At 43.8% G+C, this 27,466-nt stretch overlaps 3 protein-coding genes across 14 annotated transcripts in view; 1 reads left to right on the plus strand and 2 right to left on the minus strand.

Annotated features, from left to right (window-relative positions):
- The window catches only part of QSER1 (glutamine and serine rich 1), a 36,522-nt gene extending 34,066 nt beyond the window's left edge, over positions 1–2,456 (minus strand). For 2 of the 4 annotated variants that reach the window (XM_090142098.1, XM_090142096.1), the window contains exon 1: positions 602–1,991. Coding sequence is in view for 2 of the 4 variants with exons in the window: in XM_090142100.1 (XP_089998226.1) it covers positions 2,299–2,414 (116 nt within the window). In the remaining 2 variants the exon portion in view is untranslated. Of the gene's footprint in view, positions 1–601; positions 1,992–2,298 lie in introns of those variants that run through there. The other 2 variants (XM_090142100.1, XM_090142097.1) reach the window with 2 other exon arrangements.
- A 725-nt stretch (positions 2,457–3,181) lies between these two features.
- Positions 3,182–27,466, plus strand: part of CCDC73 (coiled-coil domain containing 73) — a 76,257-nt gene continuing 51,972 nt past the window's right edge. For 6 of the 9 annotated variants that reach the window (XM_031607183.2, XM_090142106.1, XM_090142105.1 and 3 more), the window contains exon 1: positions 23,256–23,362. The gene's annotated coding sequence lies outside the window, so the exon portion shown is untranslated. Of the gene's footprint in view, positions 3,396–23,255; positions 23,505–25,986; positions 26,067–27,466 lie in introns of those variants that run through there. The other 3 variants (XM_090142102.1, XM_090142103.1, XM_090142101.1) reach the window with 3 other exon arrangements.
- PRRG4 (proline rich and Gla domain 4) lies at positions 11,815–18,478 on the minus strand. Its single transcript, XM_031607328.2, has 6 exons — positions 18,128–18,478; positions 17,581–17,695; positions 14,572–14,735; positions 13,325–13,373; positions 12,825–12,960; positions 11,815–12,139 (listed from the first exon to the last, which is right to left on the minus strand). Exons 1-6 carry the CDS (start codon positions 18,170–18,172, stop codon positions 11,911–11,913), a joined length of 738 nt encoding a protein of 245 aa, XP_031463188.1. The 5' UTR covers positions 18,173–18,478; the 3' UTR covers positions 11,815–11,910.

Raw genomic sequence — 27,466 nt, forward strand, 5'->3', positions numbered from 1 at the left:
GTTCCAGCACACCAGCACCTACACAACCTCTTCCAGCCTCAGTAGTGACCAGCATGGCTCTGAGGTCCCAGTTCCCCACCCACGCCGTGGTGAATGTCAGTAAGAACGAAAACAGAAACACCTGTGCACACTGAGTATTTAACACTGTCCCCAAGGCAGTTTACATCCCACTGCATTTTAAATCTTACCGTACAACATGAACCCTAAATAAGAACTCAGTACAGGAGAACTTCAAGTATACTATAATTCAGTTTTTTTTTTTCCCCTGACATTGCTACAGCTTAAGAAAGAAAACACAATGAACTTGAAACATTTCAGTCAACACTTTTAAAAACATACCATTTATCACCACCTACATAGCCTCAAGATGAAACTTTTAGGAATTGAAAGCAAGATCTCCTTGACATTGCTTCCTAAAGCATAGCAAAAGTATTGTCACATTAGAATAAGATTATTTTTTTTCATTAGCAGGCTGAGCGTTATAGGTAGCAGGCAACAATCCCATAAGCTTGTGCGAGGAACTTGTCTTGGGACTGCTCCCCGTACCATTTCCATAAAGGAATTTCCACAATAAAAAACCGATAATGCTTTAAAATAGCACCTATTAAAAAGATCCAAGTCATGTTTTGAAAGCAGGGTTGTTGTTTTTCGGAAGGCAGAAAATAATCATCAAGCACTTGCGTATCTTCAAAGACCCTGGAGGGATCCAGTGTTTCTCTGCACTACAGATTCTTAACTGACCTGGAAAACACAAAGCTTCTTCATGGAACAGATGACATGATCCTCCACAGATGCTGAAAACTGGCAAGAGCAATACAAAAAGGGCATGTCGCTGACTACCACTGCAGCCAACATATTAACATGACTAAGAGGAGTCCAACGATTAAAAAGGAAGATGAAATAGAGCAGTGGGAGATTCTATTTTACCACGCTGGCAACTTTGAAGGGACTGAAGCAGCTTCATAGGGCCAGGTTGTGGCCAGGAACCCAACACTCCCTGCAGTTCTCTGTGAAACAGGGAACCTGGAGCCTCAGGCCCCACAGAGATCTTCTTAACATCGATATAATTGCTTAAAGAATGCACTGTCTGCAGTTCAAGGAGAATGACAATATATTGGAGGGCACCCAGGAGAAAACAAAATAAATGAAGTTAAAAAAAAAAAAAAAAGAGAGAGAGAGAGAGAAAAGAATGCCTGGTAACAAACTTCAGAAAATAATTTTTCTTAATGAGAATGTAACGCAGAAAACTGATGAGAATTCTGAAGAATTCCTACTTGGGAAAGCACGACTTACCGCAGGACTTCTTCCAGCATCAATAGGACTGTAACAAAATTTGGAGCTGAAAACTGAAGGCAGCCACCTTCAGCTCAGGGGTAAGAAATGAAACGTAGAGCAGGCAGTTGTGTTTCACCGGGTCTGAATTGGAACGGGCCACCCAGAGGGGCTGCGGAGCCTCCTTCCCTGGAGATACCCAAGACCCAGCCGGGTGCCCTCCCGCCCGACCTGCTGTTGCAGGGGCTGGGACCTGACGATCTCCAGAGATCTCTTTCAACCCCTACGACCCAGCGACTCCGCAAATTCACCGGGAATGCGTAACCCTAACCTGCTAGAGCTTAAGCTCCAGCTTCAAACGCAGAGGGAAACAACAAAAAGAAGCGCCGCGACCCGCACGATGAGCGCGGCAGTCCTCCAACCCGACGCCCCGTTCATCCGACCGCACGGACCGAACCCCGGCCGGCCGCCCGCAGGTCCGCAGCTCCACGCGCGCCCGCCGACAGGCAGCTTTCCGCGCTCACACCGCCCTCCGCCTTTTCACGCCGCGCCGAGCGGCTCCGCAGCCGCAGCAGCGCAGATCTCAGCGCCCAGCCGAGGCCGCTCCCAGCCGAAGAGCTCTGCCCTCGGGGACACGGCGAGGCCAACGCGACGGCCCGGCTCTGCCGCACTTCCCGGAACTCCGCCACCTCTCCCTCGGCGCTGCCGGCCGGCCCGGCGGCGGAGCGGCCCGCACGCGGCGGCCGGCCGGGCCGCGGGCCGGGGTCACCGCTCCGCATTGTTCCGCTCCGCGCCCGCCGCACGCGGGCCCCGCTCCGCGCCCGGCCCGGCCGGCGCCGCCTGAACTCTTGAACCCGCGGCGCCGCGGCCCGGCGCGAGCCTCCGGGGCGGAGAGCGGCGACGGCGGCGCGCCCGGCTCAGGCGGCCCGCCCCGCCGCGGGGCCCCGCTCCGCTCTACCCGCGGGGCCGGGCCCGGAGCGCGACCGCGGCCTTTCCCGCCGCGTCCCCCCGGCGGCCGCTCCTCACCTGGGCTTCGGGCCGCCGGCGCCCCGCTCGTAGGCCCAGGCGGCGGCGGGCTGCGCGGCGGCCGGGGCCGGCGGCTCGGCGAAGCTGGGGGTCGGCGGGTAGTTCCTGTCCATCATCGGGGCAGGGCGCGGGGCGGCGGGGGCTCGGCGGGGCCCTGCGCGCAGGGCGGCGGCGGCGGGGAGCGAGCGGGGCGGGTGGGAGCGGCCCCCCCTGCCTCATGCGGGGCGGGCGGCGCCGCGGCCCCCTCCCCGCCGCGGGCCAGGCCGCCGCGGCCCGGCCTCCCCTCCCCGCCTCCGCTCCGCTCCCCTCCCTGCCGCTCAGCCGCGCGGAGCCGCGGGCGGCGGCGGCGGCGGCGGCGGCGGGGGCTGCGCGGCGGGCAGGCGGGGACCCATGTCGGGCCGCTCCTTCCCAGGATGCACCTCCCCGCCACGGCCCGCCGCGGGGAGCTGAGCGGGGCCCGGCGCCGCGGCCGGGGGGCAGGGAGGAGGCGCGCGAGCGGGGACGCGCGGCCGGGCCGGGCCCGGAGGGCGCGGGGGGCGGCGGGCGGCACCGGGCCGGGCGGGGGGTGGGGGGACGGCCGAAGGCGGGGACGGCCGGGCCGGGCGGCGAGGGGAGAGGCCGGCGGCGGCGGCGCGGCGGGGCCGCGTCGAGCGGAGCGCTGGGGCTTTGTTGGAGGGGCCGGGGCGGGGCCATCTTGTTCCCGCTGAGGGAAACGGCGCTCCGCGGCGTGGCATCAGCGCCGGGCACCGCCGCCCGCGGCCGGGACCGCGAGCCCGGCGCCGACGGGACGCGGGGCACCGCGGGACGCCCGACCCGAGCGCCGCCTCGGAGCGCGGGGTCGAGGCGCCGCCGTCCCGCCCCGGGGCCGACGCCACACAACCGCCCGCGGGCGCGCGGCGATCCGCGCTGCGCCCCGAGGGCACCGCCGGCGGCGGGCACGTGACTGCGGCACGTGACCTGCGGCCGCCTCCCCCCGCGGAAAAGTTGAATCCGCCCGAGGGGGCGGGGGGCTGCGCGCGGGCCGGTGGAGCCTCGCTGGTGAGCGCGTGCTTTTAAAGCGCTGTGCTGGGCCGCGGGAGCTGGGATCGCTCAGTGCGGTAAGAGGAGGTTCGGGGGAGGTGTCGTGGAGCTCTCCGGCTCCTTGGAAGGAGGTCGTGGTGAGGGGGGGGTCGGCCTCTTACATAGCATCGCAGAATGGCCTGGGTTGCAAACGAGCGCACTGCTCATCCCGCTCCAACCCCCTGCTATGTGCAGGTCGCCAACCAGCAGCCCAGGCTGCCCAGAGCCACATCCAGCCTGGCCTTGAATGCCTGCAGGGATGGGGCATCCACAGCCTCCTTGGGCAACCTGTTCCAGTGCCTCACCACCTCTGTGTGAAAAACTTCCTCCTCATATCCAACCTCAACCTCCCCGGCTCAGTTTAAAGCCATTCCCCCTCGTCCTGTCACCATCCACCCTCACAAACAGCCGTTTCCCCTCCTGTTTATACACTCTCTCCAAGTACTGCAAGGCCACAATGAGGTCTCCCCGGAGCCTTCTTGTAGCGGTGTTAGGGCAGAGGGGATTCAGGCTGGGTCTCGAGAAGAGTTACTTCTTAGAAAGAGCAGCCAGTTGTTGCAGCAGGCTGCACAGGGAGTCACCATCCCTACAGGTATTGACAGAGGGCAGACGTAGTGCTTAGGGACACGTTTCAGTGGGCGTGATGGGGATGGGTTGGCATTGGACTAGATCATCTTATATGTCTTTTCTAGCCTTAATGATTTTATGAACGTGGCACAGGATGAGATGTGCTGAGGCAGGCAGGAGGAGAACAAGGCCCCAGGGTGAAGGCTGCTTGCCATGGATGAATGTGAGGGAGCACCTGAAGGCTTCTGTGCTGCTCGGAAGAGAGAGATGTGTGCTGGTGGCTGAGTAAGGCTTCTGAAGGTTCACTTTGTAGCACTTGAGGCGATATCAAACCACAGGGCTTTGCAGGGAAATGCAGGCAGGAGAAACTTTTGCCTGCAGCTAACCAGATTAGATGTGGTATAAATCAGCATCTCAACATGTGAGCGGAGTAGAGGAGTGCGCAGTGGGAAAGCTGTTAGCTAGGAGACTTCGGGAGGAAAAGCTGAGGTTCTGATTCTCTCGTTCCCGGCTTCAAAAAGCAGCAAGGCCAGTGTGGGGAGGGCAGGTGAGCGCCAGCACTGTCTGTGTGGAAAAGGCTGAGGAGAGGCACAGAGAGGCCAGGGCAGAGGGAGGAGAAAGAGCAGAGCATGCCAAGGACAAACCAGCAGAGTGAGTTTTCCTTCTGTTTGTGTGAGCGAGCGCCTGCGCTGCTTGCAGCAGGGACCTTTCTCTGGGAAGCACAGCCACTCACTGTTTTACACGAAGACAGCGCCTCCAGTTTTATGCTACTGGAGAAGCACTTGTGCTGCTGATGCCCTGAAAGTAGCTTCGTGCTGGGGAAGGACACTTAGATGTCCTTGCAGGATGTCTGCTCATCGCCGTTGCAATGGCCGCCTGGAGCTCGCTGTTTCCCTCAGGTGGAAGGGCTGGTAGTGTGTGCAAGTGGAGCCTCGTGCACTCAGCTGTGGGGTTGGTTGGAGGGATGGTGGTGACGTAAAAGCTTCTTGCTGCAATTCTGGGACAAAAGTATTAATAAATTGTAAAACTATCAGTGCTGCGTTGAATTTTTCTCAGCTAATGACATGAGCCTCAAAGCACGTGTATTTTCTTCACAGATTATTTCCCTAAAGAGGGGTATGTGTTAATACTGATACGTAATTATAAAATCTTATTGCATAAGACATTCCAAGCAATAAAGATCAGTTGAAATCTATAGGCAGGGAAAAGATAGCTCACTTAGTGGTCTGAGCTGGCTGTGTAAGTATCATTGTACTACAGACACGACTGAGAACACCACTAGTGTTTGTGAACACCACCTAAAGCCCTGTTGTCCCACAGTTTGCATTTCCTGTGTCTGAGGCAATTGACTTCTGAGGTGCCTGGGAGACTCCTACCCTTTCCTCATCAAACTGATCCGTGTTCTTCTTGCTGTTCTTAGAAAGTTCCACTGAAGTTTGGTGTTCTGTGTTTGATAGATCCTGTTAATGTGTGTGTGTTAAGGCGTGTATTACAATACTAGACAGTTTCATGATTCTGAACATTGGCTGGAAACGTTTCAATTCTTGCATTCATAAGGAAAGCATCAATTTCAAAAGCTACTGCTTGACTCTGAGAAACTGACCTTCAGTGGGCTTTAATACATCCAGGGCTGTAGCTCATAACTGATTATACTATATGTGTTTTTTTAATCAAGTATTTAAGTATGTTTTTCTGAAAAACAAGCTATTATGAGTAAGATCTTAAATTACAGCGCCGTAATGCAATCTGTGCAGCTTAGCAGCCGGGGGCAGCACTGAATTTCTGTTGCTTGTTCTTCTCCCTAGACAAAGTAGTCTCCAATTGGAAAAATAGTGGATCTTCTAGAGACCCAAAATTGTCATTTGGTGGTTAGGAGGCACATAAGCACAGATTTATGTACTTGAGGTGATCTGTTAGTGGAGACTGTGCCTGATGTCCAGGGAATGTTCTTCAAAGCTGCAGCTGCTTGCTGCCCGTGGATACCTTGTCCCAGCAGGGCTGGGGTGCCCTGGATGCTAGCAAAAGGAGAAGGCTTTCCCCTTCCCTTCCTCCTTCTCTGCTCCCAGAGATTCATTCTGGTCACAAAGTGAGCTGTAAATTCACTCCTCTGGCAGAAGAACATTTAATTTTTTATTTTTTTTTTGCCAGGTCATTTTCCTGTAATTCCACTGAGCTGAGCCAGCTTGTTTTGCGTCAAACGAATACTGGTTCAGGGCAAAGAGTGGTACTGCACAGCCAGAAGCAGGTGGGAGAGGAAGGATGTGACGAGAAAAAGCAGGAAGCTTGCTCTTGATGACAAGATGTTGAGGTGGCTCATGTTGTGTTCAGTACAGGAATCTCTATACTGAGTGCTTGAGAGTATGTCTCCAAAGAGTATGTCTCCTTCTCTGCCCCCCCTGCTTAGCCACAATCAAGCCAGCCCTGGCAGAACTGTTAGCTAATATACCTGCCCCTTTTCTTTAACTTAATGGTACCTAATGCTTAAAGGCAATGTCACTTTTTAAGGCTTAGTTTAATCTTTAAAGTGGCCATATGCCAGATGAAATGTAGGATCCAAATAATGGGTAGTTTCAGTCACTATTTGTCATCAAAATTTTGATTTGACAATAGTTAGTCATAAAAATGTGATTTGGTCATAATTAAAATCAGTAAATCAGTCACAAATCCAGGGCCAGAATAAAGCCCTGGATGTTTGTTTCTTAGTGCGCTGTTAGCACCTCTGTTAATGCATCTGCTGAGTGTGATCGAGTATTTCCCTATTGTGTATGGCCAGACAGAATGTTCCATGGTGTGTACAGCCTGAACAGTCCCACAGATGTCAAATACCAGGATAGCACCACTCAGGGCCTTTGTGCGTGAGGCAGCAGGTGGTACTGAATGGGGCGATTCTTCTCAGGGCCAGCAGTTGCTGCCTGTGCTTTTGGCATCCTTTTAACCGCAGGTACAGCAAACCTGGCTCTACCAGGCTTTTCCAGTATCTGTCCACAAACACTGCCTTCTTTTATAGAGGGCACTGCTTCTGTTCTTTGCCTTTCCATAACAGCAGATGCCTGGTTTTGCTCTTATCTCGGCTTTTCCCACATGTTTAACCAGAGACCTTTTTTTGCTTTTTGTTTTTTTCTTGCATGAAGACGTTTTCAGTGTAGCTGTTGCTTCTGCAGCAAAATGATTGATTTGCTACAGGGCAATTTGGATGCTCTGAGAAGAGTCATGGCAAAAGCATGGAATCAGAGGCACATGCTGGATCAGCGAACTGATAGCAGCTTCAGCTGTTCAGCAGAGAAAGTGGTTAAAGCACAGCATGCAGCTAATTCTGCAAGTCTGAGCTTATGACTAGGTTGGTGAAAGTGGACAAAAGGATCATATTTCAGATCATGATAGTGCTTTATTCTGGAACTATCACAGCATCACAAATAGCTTGCTGACATCCAGAGACGTCTTGGTGGCTGGCTTACAGTCACTAATGCTTTCTATTTGCCAACAAACACTCTAGAAATGCTTAGCAGCTAGCCTTATCCTGAGAGAATGGGCTTTTAAGATTGATGGAAATAGCGTTTCAGAGACTTGCAGACATTTTAATGAAAATTAATGTTCAGTGATTAAAAATATCCATATAATGTGAGTACGTGTGACCAGATGAAGTTTGAAGAAGTTTGGGCCAAAGCTGAGCTGGGACTGATTAACAGATTTTAAAAAGAGTGCAGAATAAAATTTCTGCAGCTTCTTTCTTCTCTGTTGAACAGACGTTAGGTATAGATTGATAGAACATGGATTTAGGACCTTAGTGTGGACTCTGTGTAGGTGTGCATGCTGCCAAGCTCCGGTATCTTTCATTGGAAGTAATGGGAAGTACACCAGGTGTTAGGCTGGACTAACACGAGTCTTGGTCAAGCCTGTTACCAATCTCTGCTCTTTTGGGTGCAATTGTGACTGTGATCCTGATCAAAGCAGAAAATTGCAGTTGCTTAACAGATTAGATTTTGCACTTTATTTGGCACTTGGCCTCTTGAAATGTCAAACTAGACACTAGTAGATGTGTAAATAGGGAAGAAATTGCTGCCTGTCAAAGAGCACACTTTACCTGGGAGCCTCAGGACAAGTACTCTTTGCATTTCTTTATGCTCTGTGCCTTTATTTGACTAAAAAAAAAAAAAAAAAAAAAAGCTTGGGTATAATTTCAAACAAAGGAATCACAATCTTCAGGAAGATAACTGAAGTTGAGCTATAAAATTATGGCACTTGGTGCGTGAGCTGGCACAAAGCACACTGTGCCAATGAGAACAAAGTCCTTCCTTTTCCCAGCCCTCCTCCTGATCACGTGGTTCCACAACTGCTAGGGCTCTGCTGCTCACACTTGAGTTAGTCCAACTCATGTCCCCCCTTTGTTTTTGCTGGATGAGTGCATTCAAATTTATGAACTATGATTTAGAACTTGTGTAAGGCAAGTGGGAGAAATGCAGTGAGATTTAGGAAAAAAGGGAATTTAAACAAAGCCTTTGCTCTCAAACAAGCTCGTGATCTGACAAGGATTATTTTAACTTACTAGAAATTATCCTTTGTATCGCATCCAAGCTAAGTGTTTACCATTAAGTACTGGACATTCAATTCTTAGTATTTATTTAGTAGGCTGTGATGCTTGGAGAATTTCACTGAAGGTATTTGAACAGCCTGAGTGATCGAGGCGGTTCTTATTCCTTAAATGAAATTGGTGCTGCATCAGAAGTTTAAAACCTGTTCTGAGGTCTTTTCAAAACACACCAATTTCTAGACAGAAGTCTTTTTTCTGATACGTCCATGTGTCTGGCTTAATGTGAATGAACCCACACCCCCCCAGCTGTATTCTGGGTTCAGTTCAGTTGACTCCTTCGTTGTATCTTTGAATCCTTGCTATGCTTTGAGTTTTTAACCAGCTTCTTCGGTTTGTCTTGTGTGGTTAGGAGAAGTACAAATCTAGCTGTTTTATTTCTGCTGTGGGCAAAAGAGAGTGGTTTAATTTAGTACAACCATGCAGTCAATTTGTTTGTTTGTTTTCCTTTAAAGGTGCTCTGCACCATGCTGTATCTTGGAAGCTGTATACATGTGCACCTTGGCAAGTTGCTCGCCGTGCTCAGTGCGTACCTTCTTCAGTCTGAACTCACTATTACTGAACAAGGAAGTTCAGTTTCCTGCTTTGCTTTTGCACATCTGTTCTGGTACTCCCTGATGTGATTTTGCTCACTTCATTGACCGTAAGAAATTGGGCATTGTTTTGCCACGTTAGTGTATTGAAGTTTCCAACCAAAGGTCTGGTGAAAAGCAGAGGAAGAGGGAAGGGTACACCACCTCGTCCAGTCCTTCATGTCAGAAGACTTCATGTGCAGAGCCTGTGGTTCACAACTCAGAGTGGTGAAGGGGGAAGTTTTGTTGAGAGAAAACAAACCACGACATCTCCCCATTGACTGGGGCTCTACAGCACAGAGAGGAGTTGATTTTTTTAAAAAAACTTTATCATAGGCTGAATTAAATTCCAATAAATGTGTAGATGTTTATTGGAAACCATTTCACAAGAGAATAGAGACTAGCAGTGTTTTAACTATTGCTGCCTCTCCCACCAAAATGCCAGCACTTAAAGTTGCAATGAAAAGATAACTAGGGCAAGTGCATTCAAAAGGCTGTGTCAGATGGGCAGAGGGAGGGCTGAAATTTGTTAAGTCATGAGAACCAAATACACAGCTCAGAGACCACTGTAAGCAGAAGCTACCACTGAATTAAGAGCGTGGTATTTGTGGAGATGCACTGAGCACATCTGAGGGGAAAATATGACATTTCTTAACTGTGAAAATGATACAGTGATAATTTGTGCAGTACAAGAATGAATATATTTCCAACGTAAAGAGAATGAACTTGAAGCGTCTGATAGATGAGTTTCACACCTGGGGTTTCTTTCCTGTTCTTCCCCACATGGAACGAGTGAGGACAGCAGCAGTAAAATTTCTGTTGGCTGGGGAGGTTTTAAATAAACCAGACTTTTTGAGTTTTTTTTTGTTTTTTTTTTTATGTCAGTGGGCATCAGTAGGACAACAGAACAATATTTAAATCAGGTTTGGGAGCAGTATTGTTTTCAAATAACGTGGTAGCACATTACATTTTTATTAACAGAAGTGATCAGCTCTTACATTTTTGGCTCCAATCCCAGAGCAGTTGAAGCCAATAAAAAAGCCTGCTGTAGACTCTGATAGAACCAGAGTCAAATGCTTCGTGACTCACATTTTCCTGAACTCAGTGAGGAAATACACTTCCATGTGGTACTTTGTTTTTGTTCTTCCAGTGAACTCACACGTGCACACACACCCACTTACTCATGAAAAAAACTAAAATATGTGATGTTTATAACGTTGCTCATTGGAGGATTTGAGAAATGAAATAGCAGGCTCTCTTCTTTCGCTGATGCAGAAAAGAGGTTCAGTGTCTTATTTTTAAGTTGACAGAGTTGGAGACGACTTTTCTGACCCTCAGTTATTTGCTGTAAGTAATCACCTGTCCACAGTTGTAAGAGGTTGCATGATGTAACCCTGCAGGATGTCGAAAGGACAACACAAAACTAAGTTTTGGGAAATGGGCCAAGGCGATGGCTAAAGCATTTAAGTACTGTGACATGTTTGAACCTGTTCTGAGAGAAATGAAGTACTGTGTAGTTTTTCCTCAGAATCTCATTTAGAAAAGAGGCAACCCAGTGAACTGCTTGGGAATTTTTTCCCTGTCTAAGATGAGGTAAGTTATGCTTATTTTAATGATATATGTGCTTCACAAATTGTTACGTTGCATGTAACCAGTATGTGAATGTCAGTCAATGCACATTTTCAGTACCTTCAGGATCTAAACTGCAGATTCACTGACTATATGAAGTGTTACACTCTACAGAAGGTGCAGTTTCTGTACTATTTCTGTAGTTTAATTGCTAAAGAATCTGAACTTTCATGAGCCCTACGAAATCCCTCTCTTTAAAAGTGCCGCTAACACTTCCATTTAATTTATATTTGTCATTCTTCCTGTCTCTTCCAAAGGCCCACAGTACTCTACTCGTTCAGTATTCTACTCTAAATAACAAGCTGGAGCATCAAAATCACAGCATCACAGAATGGCCAGGGTTGGAAGGGACCTCAAGGATCACGAAGCTCCAACCCCTTGCCACACGCAGGGCCACCAACCTCCACATTTCACAGCAGCCCAGGCTGCCCAGGGCCCCATCCAACCTGGCCTTGAACACCTCCAGGGATGGACGGGGCATCCACAGCCTCTCTGGGCAGCTGTTCCAGCACCTCACCACTCTCATAGGAAAACAATAAAAAAAGCTTTTGATTAAATTATATTTTTGTTGAGTGTACAATATGCCATGCAACTAATTACTCTTTTTAATCGAAAATAACGATCGCAAAAATACATCAAATTAAGTAATGTTTACCAGCAAAGTCTAAAACGAACCATTGTAATCCAGAAGCAGTAACATATTCACACTTGCAAGATAAACCCATTACATGACTTTCATACTCAAATCTATTACTAGAATGAATAGAAAATCCACACAGCAGTAAAGTATGTCAAACAACACAGTAGACTTGTGATGATGACTGAAAGTATTATGTCACCAGAAAATGGTTACTGTCAATAAAACCAATTAAAATAATGTTCCTTCTAAAGAAACAAGATGAAACTATTAATAAAACACCAATAATATGATGGGATGGCTCAAAGTGCATGTGGAAGAGGGGCGGAACAAGACTTATTCTTCATACATTCTCTCTTCTTAGCAAAACGCCCTTGTGCAAAGAATAGTTCTGCAGCTTTTGCAACAGTTCAGTTCTCCCAAAGGGGATCTTGATTTGCTCCTAGTTGTGCTAGCGATCTTTCACATTTTTGTAAACCATCTTGCAATATGCAAGGTAGTGAACTTTGTAAAAGTTTGTTATACCTCAATAGTCCCTCCTCCCTTTAGGAGGAGGTTTGTAGCTAAGGGGCAGGAAGCGACATAGACTTCCTAAATGCCCGTACCCATTTTGGGGGCCCTGGGTAGGGGGGTGGTGGTGCATCATGTTGTCCGCCTAAAGTAACTGCTTGCTCGTAAGTTGGCAGTCCTGAATCATCAGTTCTGGGAGGAAGTGGATTTAAAGAAAGCTCTTCGTGCCTTCTGAAGGTGGAAGTCGAACTACGTCTTCTGCTTCTTCTATGATCCAAGTGCCTACATGAAATTAACAGCATTCAGATACAGTTTTGTTTTAACAAAGGAAAGAAAGAAGTAGTCTTTCTTGTAAAATTAAAAAACAAACCCCAAACAAAACAAACACCCTTGCCTTTAATGATCATAAATACCAGAATCCAAACACTCTCTTCAAGCTACAGAACTGTAGGAATAGTTCATTAAATTTATAGGGAGGAGAGAGCAGAAAGTCCTCTTGTGCTCCTTGAAGTTTACGATGAAGGAACAAGCAGGGCTAGAGAATTAGCAGAGAAGCATTTTCTCCAACCTAATTCTTTTCACATCTGACATGGAGTGTATGCTCTTTATGGCACTTTTAAGTGTGAAATAAAACACGCCAGACCTTCCATTGTAGGCCCCAACCTATTAAGTGATGCTGTATTTTAGTGTTTTGGATCTAAGATGACACATGCAAAACAAACAAAAAAAAACCAATAACCAGAAGTTACATCAGCCACACAAGTGTTGTTCTGTTGCTCTATGTTTATGTGTTACTGATTAACTTCAGAGTAACTAGTGCTTACCATTGTAATTTTGCTTTCAGGAAAGTCAGAAATTTCCTATTGGCTTCCCTGAGGACACAGTTAGACCAACCACTAGTGGTTTTTAAATACCACTCTCAGAGACCAAACTGCTTGTCTTGCTTTTAAGCAATGAAATTCCTTACCCTGGTGGTTGCCTGGATTTACATCTATCTTTGCAGCAGTAGAAGATAAGTAGTCCAATTATGGCTAACATTCCTCCAGCAGCAATTGGACCGATTAGAAGTCCTGTAATGTTTATTTTCTGTAGTGTTTCATCACCTGAAAATAAAACATGGGCTATTTTCAGATAGGGTTCTTTCTGTATTCTTGACAGTTTACACTGTGAAGTACTATTTTTCTTATGCTGTTCTTTTTCACAAATGTCTAGCTTGCTCTGAGAAGCCATAATATCTGTGCAATACAAGCTAAGATTGCTGTTCACGTTCATCTTAAAGCAAAAGTGAGCAGATGTTTCCTTTTCTGTACATGAAACTTTGAAGATGTCTCTCCTCCAATGCCTTCCAAATATTATTTCATATACTTGTGACCTTGACTGAGTTGTAGATCTGCTCTCTGAATGCAGGATGTATTAGAATAAACATGAAATACTGCAATATGAGAAAAGAAGAGAAGGGTTACTTACCTGTTTTTATCCTAGGACCTGTAGTTGAATAGCTGTTCCAGAACTGTGTCTTTAAAAATACAAAGGAGCAGATTTTAAAAAAAGATCCATAATTGGCAGCCTTACTGACCTTTTTTTTTTAAATACAGCACTGTAACAAAATTTAACAATGGCATGAATGGAAGCAACTCTTGCTGAAGGATTTGAACTTGCTTATTCCAGCATATTTTTGTCATACACTCAAGTTTGCATAAAAATTGCAACTTCAGAAAGAATATAATACCAGTTCTGAACAACAAAACTGCATTAACTGTCTGATGTTAGATCATACTGAGATATTTTTGCCTGATTACAGCAAAGGCTAGCACATATTTTGATACAAAAAATGCTTGCAGTTAACCTTTGCAAATACCTACAAAAGAATAAAGCAAGTTCTTAAGAATCAGACATTTGCATGAACAGTATTTGAATTCATATTAGAGAAAAACATTTACGTTGCATGATTGCTGTACATCAGCATTTAGCCATAATTTTGCTAGACAGCAAAAAACTCCAGCATGAATCTGATTTAATGCTTTCACAATTGCAAACTAACATTTTCAACTTCAGGTGTTCCTTGCCCTTTCTGAGTTAGGGCAGAGCACAGCTAGGATCAAGAAGAGATTACAGTTTTCTGCAGTGAATCAGTCTTCAGACAGCCATTATGTTCTATTGCTGGGCCAAAAGATTTTTTATGTATTTCCTCTTTTAATAAAAATTTTATTCCAAGCTGTATGTATGCAGCAATTTAGAAGATGATGCTACAGGAATATTCTTCAATAGCTAAACTGTAGACCTAGCTTGTAGTAGTCCTCTCTTACAAAACACTTGGCATTAGACAAGGATGAAATCAGCCAGTTAATACATGGAGCACGTGGAATGCATTTAACCTGGACGCTGACAAATTGTTAAGAAAAACACTGAGATTCTGAAATACGTGTAGATATGTATAGGTATACCTCTTCTATGACAAGAGGTACTTGTGAAGTTTTATTTACATTTCTTTCACAGAATTGGAGCCCTTGTCTGAAGTCTTGAAGGGAATAGTGCAGATGCAAGCTCATTCACTGTATATCTGGAGCAGTAATTCCATCTAATTTGGGCCTCTACTGCCACTATAAAACAAGCAATTGTCTCACTTGTGCTATTTTCTTAGGGCTACAGAATTTAAATGCAGTAATCATTTTTCAGCAGTCTCTTTCAGTGTATTACATTGTTTGAACAACTACCGTTCTGTCAGTGTCTTCAAAAACTTCTCTGGCCTCCTCATAGCTGCACAGCTCTTCCATACATTCTCTTTCCAGGTTATCAGGTGTGAATGCTTCAAAATCAAATCTGTTGTTCAGAAGATGTCGTCCAATGAATAAATTGGCCTCCTTTGCTGATGTGAACACTAGTTAAAAAAAAAAAAGTTATTTGAAACAAGCTAGGAAGGCTAAATCTTCTGGTTTTTAAAGAATGGGCAACATCCTATAGGACTATGTTGAATCCACTTCCCCTAGCATGTCAATTAGGTATAGAAGAAAGAAGCACAGAGCTCTCCTCCTAAAACATCGTCTCTGCTGCTGTCTTTTCTAACTATGCAATATAAAACAGAAATACTTTCTTCCCATAAAGCATTTCAGCTATCCCTTTCAGCCAAGAATATTTGGTTCTCCTGACAGCTGTTGGAAGTTTAAGTTTTAGTATTACTCCTCCTGGGATGTGGGCATCAGAGCCCTTCAGAACAAAGTAATGCTTGCAGAGAGCAGAAATCCAGTCACATTCAAACTAAGCAAAAAACAAACAAACAAAAAAAACCCTCAAAACACATCTATCAATATTCTTCAAGTTTGTTTAGACAATTTAAAATTTAAATCATGGCAGCAGAGCCTTATTCACTTCACATTTGTTCTTACTGTTGTGACAGCAAGTTCTGTGTAAAGTCCTGTGCAAATGTTTGTTTGCTTTAAATTAGCGTGTGATAGGAATTTTACTGGCAGCAGACACTTCTGAAGACATTTAAATCTTTTCCCCTTCTGTGCTTACTCTGGGTGCCACGAGGCCCTGTGGAGTAAGTTGTGAGGTAAGATTCCAGAATAGTTAGTGAAACTACAGGAGGCTCTGGAATATAGGAATGCGTTTTCTCACCAGAGATTCTTCATAGTCAAGTTTTAGCCTGTTCTTCCTACAGTTTCATTTAAGAAATATCATCTTCATATAACAGAGCTAGTTTTCTGGCTTGGCTGGAAGTGAAAGTTTAATCTGTTCTCTAAGAAATCCAGACTATTTGGTTCAATAACAGAAGTAGAGGATTGTTTTTGCAAGTGTAATGCATAAACAGCATTGTTTTATACCAAGTCAGAGAGTTAAAAAGGGGATGAGACTCAGAATAAAGGTATTCAGCTACAAATTAGGTGTGTTCTTGTTGGTTTTGCTGGATTATCATATCATTCAGGAATGTTTACCCTCACAGTTAGATAGCTCTTGCAGTGCTTTCTGAAAACATTTTGTCGTCTGTAAACTAAGAAAATGCAAGTATAATCTGCATATTGGTTGTTTATGCTTTTAATATTGTAGTGCATTGAAGAAATATTATGGATAGAAGAAACAGTATGCATGTGTAAGAAGACACATCTTTTACTTCAAAGTAGTCGCATGATAATCTATGCTTAAAATATTGATGCTGTATGTAACAGTAACTAGAGATATGGTCTTCATACAAGTAAAAAAAGTGGAAATTGAAAACAATTACAATGAATGCTACATTATCCATATTTTGGTTCATTGCAAATCACATTTGAATCATCAAGCAGATCTTTGGTTTTGCTCAGAAGTGTTTCATTCCTTACTGCAAGCAACAGTAGCTATACTTCCCACTTAACTTAGATAATTGCTGCACTTTAAGGAATGTGAAGTGAACCCTAAATCCCAGTGATACAAGCTCTTTCGCTCTGTCTTTATCCATTTATTTGCTCTCTTTATCACTTTGTAGGATGTAATCAATACACACCTGTCTCCACCTCCAAATAACACACGACCTGGTGATTAAGGAAGTATTTGGAGAATGAAACAGATGAATTTGAATTCTCTGCTAGAAGCAGTTCTGCAGTCCCTGAGCCACAGTTCAACAAGATAGTAAATTCAGTTTTAGCATGTTTAATTAAAAATGCATCCACACAATGTGCTGAATAAAGTCACTCTGGTGGTAAAAGATGCTCCAGAGATGCTGAAGGGGTAACCTCCCACTGTGGGTACCCCACGCTCTTGGCAACTGTTCTTGCTAAATCACTGGATAAAAGAGTTGGGCCCTTTGCTTTCCAGCTCCACCTTGGAGTGATCCAGGCCTTTTTTCTGCCAGGGGAGGGTTCTGTGCTGTGAACTCACACGGAAGAGGCAGCCGGGCAGCTCTCCATTTTGCCCCACAGCAGTATGGATTTTAATGAATAACCTGAGATCAGCACTTTTCTGCTCGACCTGCTGCCCTGAAGGAGTTCCCTCTTCTATGTGATGGCTGTGACAAGCCTGTGTTAGGGTTATGGCATTCCTCATTCACTGAGAAGACAGGGCAGCTATCTTACAGATTCATTTGTGAAGCCCTGAAGCTGAAATGTTCAGTATCCCATGTGTGTCACAAGGACTCGAGTCCTTCTTGGAGACATCATTTATTTCTACCTTCCAAATTAAGGCACTGCAATAGCAGCAGTGTGCTTTGTTTCAAGGTGATTGAAAATATCAGTCCCAGCAAACAAGCAAATAAACCCTTTCAATACAAATGAGTTTTAGACACTCAAATAAAACTAATGTGGTGTGCTCAAAATGTGGCTGCTCCAAAAGTAACGCCTCCTATTTTGTGATGCCGGTCCATAACATCAGCGGTGGATGTTGGTGGTAAGGCAGCAGATGCCGAACCTTTCCACCAATATCCTGCTGTATTTTGTTGCCGTGGGACAGATGGCAGCAGAGGGGCAGTCTGACAGAACGGTGTCTGACACGGAAGTAACTCCTGTTCATCACAAGTGAAATCAGAATGTTAATGGCAGCAACTACACTGAAAAATAGTATTTTGTAGCTGAGAATTTGCTCTGACAAATAGCGTTACTACGGTCTTCATAACTGTTGCCATTTCCACGAAAATAAATAGGAGGCATTAGTGTCGGAGCAAACGAAGTACTACCGAAGATTTCTCAGGAGAAACAAAGTTAAGAAGATACAGTCATTTTTCCGGAAAGCACAGACTGGTGCTGGCAGTGCCTTACCACGCGTGGCGTCGGGCTGCTCCGGGCCGCTCAGTCTCTGTGCGCGGTGCAGAAACCTCGACGCGGTCAGCTGGAGCTGGCAGAGCAGCAGCAGCGGCAGCAGCATGGCGCGTACCTGCCCGACAGAAACCCGCACCTCAACGCACTGACAACGCAACCTCCCGAATGACGAATCCCACACATGAAGTCATCCAACGCAAGTGCCTACACGCCGTTCAGCCCGACGGATCCCTAACAGAAAGCACCGACCCGAACAGGTCCTGCGTGCCATTGCGTAACTCCGCACACGTCGCCGGGGCTGTCCCACCGCGCAACGCCCGCAATGGGGGCACGGGGGTGCACGGGGCAGGACGGACCTCGGGGCAGGACGGACCTCGGGGCCGGCCATCCCGGCGGAGCTGAGCCAGCGCCCTGCGCTCCATAGTTAACCCGCTGGCTTCCAAGCGACGCGCGTCACTGAAACAACCGCGATGGCCCGCGGAAGAGGGGACACTTGAGAGCCCCGACGAGGAGAAGGAGAGCCCGAGCCGTGCCGTGCCGTGCATACCTGCTCGCCGCAGCTCCGAGCCGAGAGCCAGCTGCCGGGAAGCATCCGCCGCCGTGCTCAGCGCTGAGCGCTTCCTGGAAAGGGCGCGGTGCACTCCAGGGCAGCCCCCGCCCCGCACCGCCGGCTGCACCCCGTCGGGGCGGTCCCACGGCCGGGGCAGGGCTGTGGGACGCTTCGTGGCGCGGCTGCGTGTGTGCTTGCTGCACGGCCGAGCCCCGAGAGAGCAGAAGCGTGCAGAAAAAGAGCAGCGTAGGTTCTCGTTATCCAGGTGACGCTAGGATGGTTAGGGTGCCCAGCCGCTACCTGTTGGAATGAGAAACAGAAAGCTTTTAGAACGGAGGACCCCGTGCAGCAGCTTCTTAACTGTTAAGTTCTTGTAGTTCTGGCTTAGCGTCTCTACTGTGCAGTATTTATCAATCGGTTATGGTGCGATAAGCGGCAGATAGAACCTCTCCCCATTCGAATGGGAACTGTGCTGTTGCCTAATTAAATGAGCCCCTCTAGCGGAGCTCAGAGGGTGTGCACTCGGTGGGTTCCTTGCCGTGCTTTACTTTCTGAAACACAGGCTGTCCTTCAGGCTGTTATACACAGTTGTGTTTGAATTGTGCCCCTAACGTGAATATTTAGTTCTGAACATCTATGCTGCTAACCATTATTTCTGAGCAGTGGATGTCAGCACTTGTAATAGCACATCAATAACAAAAGCAGTCATACCTCCATGCCCCATCCCTGGGGGTGTTCAAGGCCAGGTTGGATGGGGCCCTGAGCAGCTGGTCTAGTATTAGATGTGGAGGTTGGTGGCCCTGTGTGTGGCAGGGGGGTTGGAGATTCATGCTCCTTGAGGTCCCTTCCAACCCTGGCCATTCTGTGTTGTCAGTATGCAAATGTTAATGGAAAAGCTTCTCAGTTAACAGTGCTTACATGGAACAGTCTTGCAGGACTGTGTATCACATGCTTGCCTCTGTACTCAGAGTTTGAAAAGGAACGCAGATGTCTGCAGTGCTGGGGAAGCAAATAGCTCCTCTGATTTTAGCAAAGGGCTCGGTGCTCCCAGCTGGTGAGTGCTGGCCTTGGGAATGCTGCTGGTGTACTAGGATTAAGATTCTGCATTATCAGTTGCTCAAAAATAAAATAAAATAAAATAAAATGTGCATATTTTTAGATTTAGTAATGCAGAATTATTTTTTCATTGGAAAAGCAAATATGTTATGAGCTTGGTACATGCCTCTGACCTGAGGATTCCAATGTTCAGTGGAAAACTGACAGAATAAAATGGTTTATTTAAAACAGTGAGCCCCCAGATGATTTTAATGATAAATTAGCCTTTGCTGGATAAATGATTCTATAGACCCTTTAAATTGTCAGGATGTCTCATGAAGACAGGTACTATGCTACACAACTGTTGTGGCACCTTTAGCTGTGCTGCTATTTTCTTTTAATCTGGGAAGTTCACATGGGTAAGAGGGAAAGAGACGACTTTGGGCTGGAAGTCTGAGCACTGTGTTTGTATTCTGAATGTTCATAGTATTTGTACCGTGCTACTGTAATCTGGCTGATGGGTGTGTGCGCTAATAATGTGTACAGTGTCAAGTATGACAAGCATGTCTTATTGTTGCCCCATTCATGCAAATTTTTTGTTATATATGGTTGCTGAGTCTGTATCAGCTCCAAGATCTTGAGTATACTTCCTATAGAAGTCTTTGTTTTGTTCTTGCGATGAAAGTAGCTTGTGCTGGACTTCTGATACCAAGAATTGCAGGGTCTTCAGTAACCTCCTCCATTAACGTAAGGTAAGGTAATTAAAACTACAACACTAGTAAAAACCTATTTGTTTTTAATTTTTTTTTTAAAACATTACGCTTTGTACTATTCTAATTGTGGGCTGGACCACAGATTTTCTTTCCCAGGGAAAAGTTTTTGGTGACAGGTTGATTATTTTGCCATTGACCTTTTCTCAGATAGTTGAGGTCTGGTCTGTTAGTTAATTTTCATCCAGACTTCCTGTTTTGCTTCTTTAAGTTGCTTTAATGGGAACAATAGGCAAAAACGCTTCAACACTATCTCAGTTTTCCCTTCAGGGTTAAGGCTAAATTATTTCTCTGGGCAAAGAGTATGTCTAAGTCTGTGTTTGTAAATTATGGTTTACGTGTTAACAAAGATGCTATGTGGACTTGACTGAGGTTTTCTAACAAGCTAATAATGAGATAATTATCAAAACAAGTAAAGAACTTGATCTGCTTCTTTCTCCCAGCTGCACTTTGCAACACTCTTGTCAGCAGTTTTCAAAGAGAACTATTTTGTTAAAAGGGATTAATCAGGTTCAACAATAATGTGTTAATACTTTTGAGACACTCTTGCTTTTGTTCAGTATAAACTTCGCATATTTAATTCCTGTAGTTGATGTTTATAACTAAGATATCCTTTGATTAACAAAACAAGAACTTCCTACTAACTTCCTAGGAAGGAGAGCAGCTGTAACTTATCCCTGCTGTTTGCTTATTCACTTGTAGTCTGTCTTTTCTGGTGGAGAAGAGTTTAATTAAAAGAATTCAGCAGAATTCAATTGGTATGGAGCCCATGTAAAGGAGGTGACTTGAAGAACTTTTCCAAAGGTAAATTGACATTGGCCACATGGGCATTTTTCTTTTGTGTGTAATTTGGAAAACGTTTTTAAAAATTTTTTAAACCTGGAGAATGAATGCAAAATATTCCAGCATATAAATAATATTATCAGCTAGAAAATAATTTGGAATATCTAAGTGATTACTTAAGATGGTCCCTTAAATGTTATTGTTTCTCAAAGATTTTGAAGGTAGTTTGACTCTCTGCATTCATAGCCTCATACTTATAATTTTATTGTATATATAAAGGTGTTATTTCCCATTCTAGACAGAGAAATTCATGGCTTTCATTTGAGAGGTGGTGGTAGTGGTTAGAGTTTGTGTTTGCGTTTATGTAAAGTGCAGCGCCTTTCACAAAAATCATTTTCTAATTGATTTCTTTAGACTAACTTTAAGAAATGAATGATATAGTAGTTCTTTGTGAAAGATGGTTGAAGTTGTTAACCAACTCACTTAAAAAAAAAAAAAAAAAAAAAAAGGAGGTACCTTATATTCATTTGTATAGTTTTAGATAGGATTATGTAGGCAAGGAGACAGAGACTCATAAAATAACATGGAATTTAATACTCACTGAATGAGAGACAATAAGTTATACTCCCTGATTAATGCATTTGATTCATACTTGAGAAAATTAAGTTGTAGGATGTTCTGTTAGGAATTTTCTTGTACTTCTCAGCCAAAAAAGGCTGAAGGACTTGGTGGTCTTAAGGGACTGACAGATCTCCCTTTCCTTGTGAAATAAGCCCTTGGAGTCTGCTGTGGTATTGTTGTGTTCAGTCCAGAACTTATGTTTAATAAAGCATACTGTCTTCTGTAGTATCTAGTCTTTAACTGACTATACAAGAAGATGGAAAATTGGCAATCAACGCTGCTATTTTGTTCTAGTACAAAAGGGCCAGTTCTGCAGAAAAATGTTTCACATTTTTGATTATGAAAGATATTAGGTGAAATGATTGTAGAAATTATGCAATAGAAGACTAAATAAAAATGCTATTGGCATTTAAAGAAGTACTAAAGAACGTAAAATAATATAATGATGCAGTGGTGGAAGTACACCATAGGAAATACAATACAGATATGAAGACGTTGCATAGGAAATGAAGTGAGCAATTTTGAGATGTTTTGTAAATTCATCTAAGTGGAAATGTGCGCATGGAGAAATCTAGACCCTTCTTCAAGCTAAGTGGGTTATGTTTTCAAAAATCATGTTTTTCTTTTAGAGCAATCAAAAGACAATTTCTAATGCATACACTTACATGCATGAAAACATAAACACTTAGGTACACGTAGGGCTGCAAGAATGTAGGTACAAGAATAATAGAGTAGGAAGAAGTGAAGAATAAATAATATGCTATTCAACTGCACAAATGAGTCTAGAAGAACTGTTCTGAGATGCTTTTCTTCCACATAGATAGCTTTAACAGATTGGACTTGTGAAATCAGTTTTATAATGTTAGAAAACTAAACAAAAAGTAATGTGCTACCAAACTGCCTTGAAAATGTCTGCTTAGGATTAATTTAGAGAATTCTTTCAACCAAAAAGTATGTGTACATATTTATCATGTTAATAAAGATATATTCAATTAATTTTGAAAACCAGAGTAGAAAATTAATTTCCCTCCCACAGTCTTAATGAAGAAATAAAGAAACTAATTTCCCATTGCTGTTAGAGGGGTAATCCACTCCTTCACATATTAAGAAATTAATGTAATACATCCACTCAGCCAAAGAGTCCCTGCTTCTTCACCTGCCCCCAGTCTCTTACATCAGCTTGTTTTGTGTAGTACAATTATGAAAAAGAAAACTGAACAAAACTAACTCTTGTTATGTTTTTCAGACGTCACTGTGCACTAAGCTTAGTCTCACGCTGTTCCCAATAAAGCCATCAATCGAATTGGGTGATATTTGCCAGTTCTGTCTTTCTACTAATAATAACAGCTTTTTTGTCTACTTGATAAACGAATTTAAAAGAATGCAGAAAAAATATTAAGGAAAAATTGTGATTCGCTTTCTATTTCTATATATATGTGACTTTTTCAATGGAGTAACAAGGCCATCTTTTTTGTTTGACCTAGAAGAAAGTTGTTTCTGGGGAAAAAAAAAATCAAATTATTCTAAGGTGTTTGAAATGTGCATTTGAGAGATGGTCAGGATTACAGTACTGGAAACTATCTTTTCTTTTTTTTGTCTTAAGGCTGTGTTCACCTGACTGAAGTAGCTCGCAGGACCCGGCAGTACACTTAGCATTAGTGCAGCCTCTCCTTAATGTGAGGAAGCAACGGAACGTTAACACAGTCTCAGTTTAAGGAAAGCAGTTTAGATTTGTAAAAAAATATAAAAACTGTGAACTTTGATATTAACAATGAAGACTCATGCAGAATTCAGACCGCATCTGAAGATACGGCTCAGTGAGCGTTGATGGAAGTCAGCGGGTGCCATTTTCCCGCCTGGAGGAGCTCAGTGACGCCAGGCGCCATTTTGTCAGCGTGCCCCTCTGCTGCCCTCTGTCCCACGGCAACAAAATGGAGCGGGATATTGGTGGGAAGGGTCTCGTGGAAGTTCGTGCTGTTGTCAGAGACGATATTCTGCCAAAGCACAAAGCGGTGTGAGACAGGTAAGTGCTGCAGGGGCAGATGCTGGGCCCTCAGCCCTCGCTGTGGTGAGGCGGGAAGGCGTCAGTGGGCGCTGTGTGGTGGCTGCAGCCGGCTGGCCCTGTGCTTCCTTCCTCTTCCCGCCCGCCTCTCCTTGCACTGGTGGTACGTACACGTTAATATTTACTGAGTAGAACTAGTAAAATGTCTTGCCATATTGTCTCCTGTGTATCTTGAGAGAAACAAGCGTGGAATGTCCCTGCCTCCCTGGGCGCATAAAGCTGCGGAAGGCTGCAGTGTTGCTGTGGTGTTGGGCAGGGCACCCAGGGAGCAGGGAGAACATCCGCCTGCGTCTGCAGTCTCTGGAGCTCTGGGAGTGCTGCTGAGGAGGAGGAGGCAGAGCCCCGTGCTCCTCACCTGCTGCTGTGTTTCCGAGCTCCTCTTGGAGCTGCTGAGTGGGCACTATTGGTGGTAGGTGGAAAATGTCTTACTCAAAGAGTGGCGAGGCGCTGGACAGGTTGCCAGAGAGCTGTGGAGGTCCTTTTTCTGGAGGCTTTTCAGGTCAGGTTGGATGGGGCTGTGGGCAGCCTGATCCAGTGGGTGGCAATGCTGCCCAAGGCAGGGGGTTGGAGCTTGGTCATTTTTCATGTCTGATCCAGCTCAAGCCATTCTATGATTCTGTGAACAACTTACTTCCTTGAGGAGCTTTACCATGAGGATCCCACAATGTTTAATTTAGTGTAAGCAGGGTTGAAGAAGAATTTGTGGAGAAAAAGTATTGCTAAAAGTATTCCTTTGTTATGCACACTTAAAAAAAAAAAAAAAAAAAAAAAAAAGCAAATTATTTTTCTGAATACAAAACAGAGAGCTCCTTTCAAATGCCTTGGGAATAAACGTCAGTAGTGCTGCTCTTGGGGATGACAGCAGATTTCTGGTGTTTCTCCTGATTTCTCCCAGGCTAGATTTGTCCAAGAGAGCAATTTATCCCCTTTGTTCCCCTTAGTGAAATTGCTGTGTGAGAAAAGTGCCACGGCTCAACCTGGTTCTGAGTGATGCTTCCATAACTGACATCTTTCCTTAATAATGTATTTTTCTTCTGTACATTCCTCAGTGAAAGTCTGTTCAACATTACATTAGTACAGACTGATTCCTTACTTGATGATAGTGAGCCCAATTATTTCCTTGTTTTATACCTTGATGTAGTGATTTCACTACTCTAACTACAGATAACTACTTGTGTACATCCTTGCACAAACGTTTTTAGGAAACAGTTCAATTTTATTCAGAGACTCGAGCTGTAATTACAGTACTGCATAGGCCAGCACAGTTCATTAGGTTGTCGACTAGGTGGCACTATTGTTATTATAGAAAAAAAAAGTAAGCTACTTTTTGAATCACTCTGTGTGTAAGACCAACAGAAAGATTACAGTGTTTATTAAAACAAAACAAAAAAAAATGTAGATTGCACAGTGCCTTTATAAAAATAGTTAAGAGGGCATCAGCTAAATATTGAAAAATATTGGAATGGAAAGATTAGCAAGAGAAGGAAAACTTGATCTCACGTACCAACACATTGCAAATGCTCCCATACTTCTAATGCAATTGTCCTATGTTCCTTAAATTTTACCTGAAATAACTTGATGTTTCTCCCCTTTTATTGTCTTTCTTACTTGTGCATGAAAAACATAGTATTGTCCTATAAAAGACAGATACAATACACTTTTTTTCTATTTTTTTGTTAAAGAAGATAAGGATCCAGAAAACTTCTGTGCTTGTTAGACCTTTTAGCCAACTTGCATGATATGCAAATTTTAATCAACTTTTTTTTTTTTAATGCCTGGAAGATTATAAATTTTCATCAAAAGAATTCTTAAGGAGAGGAGAGGGAATGCAAATATCAAGCAAAGTAGTACTTGGACAAGTAGTTCAGTTCTCTTAAATTTCATCCAGAATTCAACAGGAAGAAATACAAACTGGGGAGTACCAGACAAAAGTTTAAAAACAAGTTATGTTAACTGCAGCTCCTTGTTTGTTCTTCACTGGATTCTGATCCAAGAAGCTGCATTGGAGCACTGTGATGATTGATTGAAATGTCTATTATCACTTAAAATCTCATCTTACAGATGAAATAAAATAGAATCTCACTTAGAGGAACTTTCCCATGTGCTTTCTGGGTCACTGGCTTGGTTCTCTCAGGAATGTGTTTGGTTCAGTTTGCTTCACTTTTCATTTGCGTACACTGTACAGAGATACAACAAACAGCAGTTCATGCTTTATTAAAGTTGTAATGTTGGATTACTCTGTCCTCATGCTCTGGATACCCTACTTTCCTGGATTTTGACAGGGGCAACTTGAGAACAAGTTCACAGCTCCCAGAATGAAAATCTTCACTCACTTTGAATGTAAACAAATGTAGTTGAATTTGAGCCAGAAGCTTCAAATAGTACAGATGAGGACAGCTTGATGTGACTAGGACTGGTTTGTTTGTTTGTTTTTTCCCTTGGAAAAGAGGAAATAACAGCAAGTTCAAAAATCTTTCTTGGATAAAGTGTGCTGACTAATGGAGTATCTATTACATGGAACAAAGCTGTTATTTTAATTCTTCATCTGTTAGAGCTGTGAAGAGTAATATCTTTCCTTCTTTTAGGAACAAGTTATACATTAAAACTGCAGTCTTGGTTTCAGAATTTGTCGTGAGCCCTCTGAATAATTCTGTCCTGTTTTAAGGTAAATAAATGAAAGCATAACCTCTAATTTCATTAAACTGTGAAAAAGGATAGAGCTCACTAATGAAAAAGAGTAGATACAACAAAATCTTATTAATCTATCAATAAAGATGGATTGTGATCTCCCAAAAAGTCTTGAAGCAGCCTGGTTCCACCAATCCCCGAAGGTATACTGCCAAAACATAAATTGCATGCTGATAGGAATGTTGTACTTGACTCTATAAAAAGCAACACATGATCCAAATTAGTGCTCTGAGCTAATTTAAGAATCCTGTAGTTGCAAGGTCAAGGAGAAGAATTACTGTTCTCTTCCATTTAGTAGAGGAGAGTTACAACTGGACTTTTATGTATTATCAATAAATTAGTGAGCTAGACGGACCCTTTGCCTGACCTAGGGCAACTGTTCTTAAATTGTACATGTTCCCCAAATTCACATCTGTGCAGTGAAGGGATAAAAGAACATTCTATGGTATTTTTGTATGAATTAACATTTATCCAGAATCAAAATCAGTGTCAAGCAGGACTTCAATGTTAGTGCATTACATTGACAGTGCTGCTTGGTTTTCTGTAAAATTCAATAAATCAGAATCTTCTGCATTTGAAAATTGCAAGTCTGCCCATGCTTTGAATGATTTTTGCTCTAAGGTGATCCAACTACAGATATTTTAGGTTCTTTTTGTTGTTTTCTGTTGGTTTTTTTTTTTTTTTTTTTTTTTTTTTTTAGTGTTTCTGGAGTCCTATTTCAATATCACTTTGTCATAAATAACAAAATAATTTGTAAAAAAACAAAACAGTATACCTCTGTACTAAACTTAGCTTTTGGAAATGAGTTATCTGATATTAGCAACTTTTGACAAGTTTGAGAAAAGTTTGGGATTTTTTTTTTTTTTTTAGAATTAATTCACCTCTAAAGGTTTAGAATACTAAAAGAAATACTGTTTTCTATGAGAATTAAATCAATGAAGTTGATTCAGTGGTGTTATGCACTGTGTGTACGTGCTCCTCATGGGCAGGATGCAGTGCTGTCAGCACACCAGAACCTGAGAGGAGATCCAGGCTGGTGTTAACCAGTGTGGCTTGTTCAGATTTTGTATAGACTGCACTTTCTGGACCTGCAGATGAGTCATGGGTAGGCAAATCCTCAGCTCAGCTGGGTGTGCTGCTATAAGCTGTACTTTCTGAAAGAGGTAGGGGTGTTGGAAGATGTAGGATAAAAGAGAATTATTACAATGTTCCACTGACAGCAAAAAATGCCTTTTCTATAAATCTCTAAACTAAAAAATGAATTAAGATAATATCAAACATAACTGCATAAAATAATTTTCATCCAGTAAAGTCTTAAAAATAAATAACTCTACCCATAGAATTTCTCCAAATCTAATATGGGAAAAAAAGAACACC

The sequence above is a fragment of the Phasianus colchicus genome, chromosome 5 (genome assembly GCF_987193195.1).
Source record: "Phasianus colchicus chromosome 5, bPhaCol1.hap1.1, whole genome shotgun sequence".
Classification (NCBI taxonomy): domain Eukaryota; kingdom Metazoa; phylum Chordata; class Aves; order Galliformes; family Phasianidae; genus Phasianus; species Phasianus colchicus.

Excerpts from the sequence above, each read along its gene's own strand:
- PRRG4 (XM_031607328.2), bottom strand. The coding sequence starts at position 18,172 with ATGCTTCCCGGCAGCTGGCTCTCGGCTCGGAGCTGCGGCGAGCAG. Across the intron at positions 14,736-17,580 it reads GCAGCCCGACGCCACGCGTG|TGTTCACATCAGCAAAGGAG; the intron begins GTAAGGCACTGC and ends TTTTTTAACTAG. Across the intron at positions 12,961-13,324 it reads AGGTCCTAGGATAAAAACAG|GTGATGAAACACTACAGAAA; the intron begins GTAAGTAACCCT and ends TTTTATTTTCAG.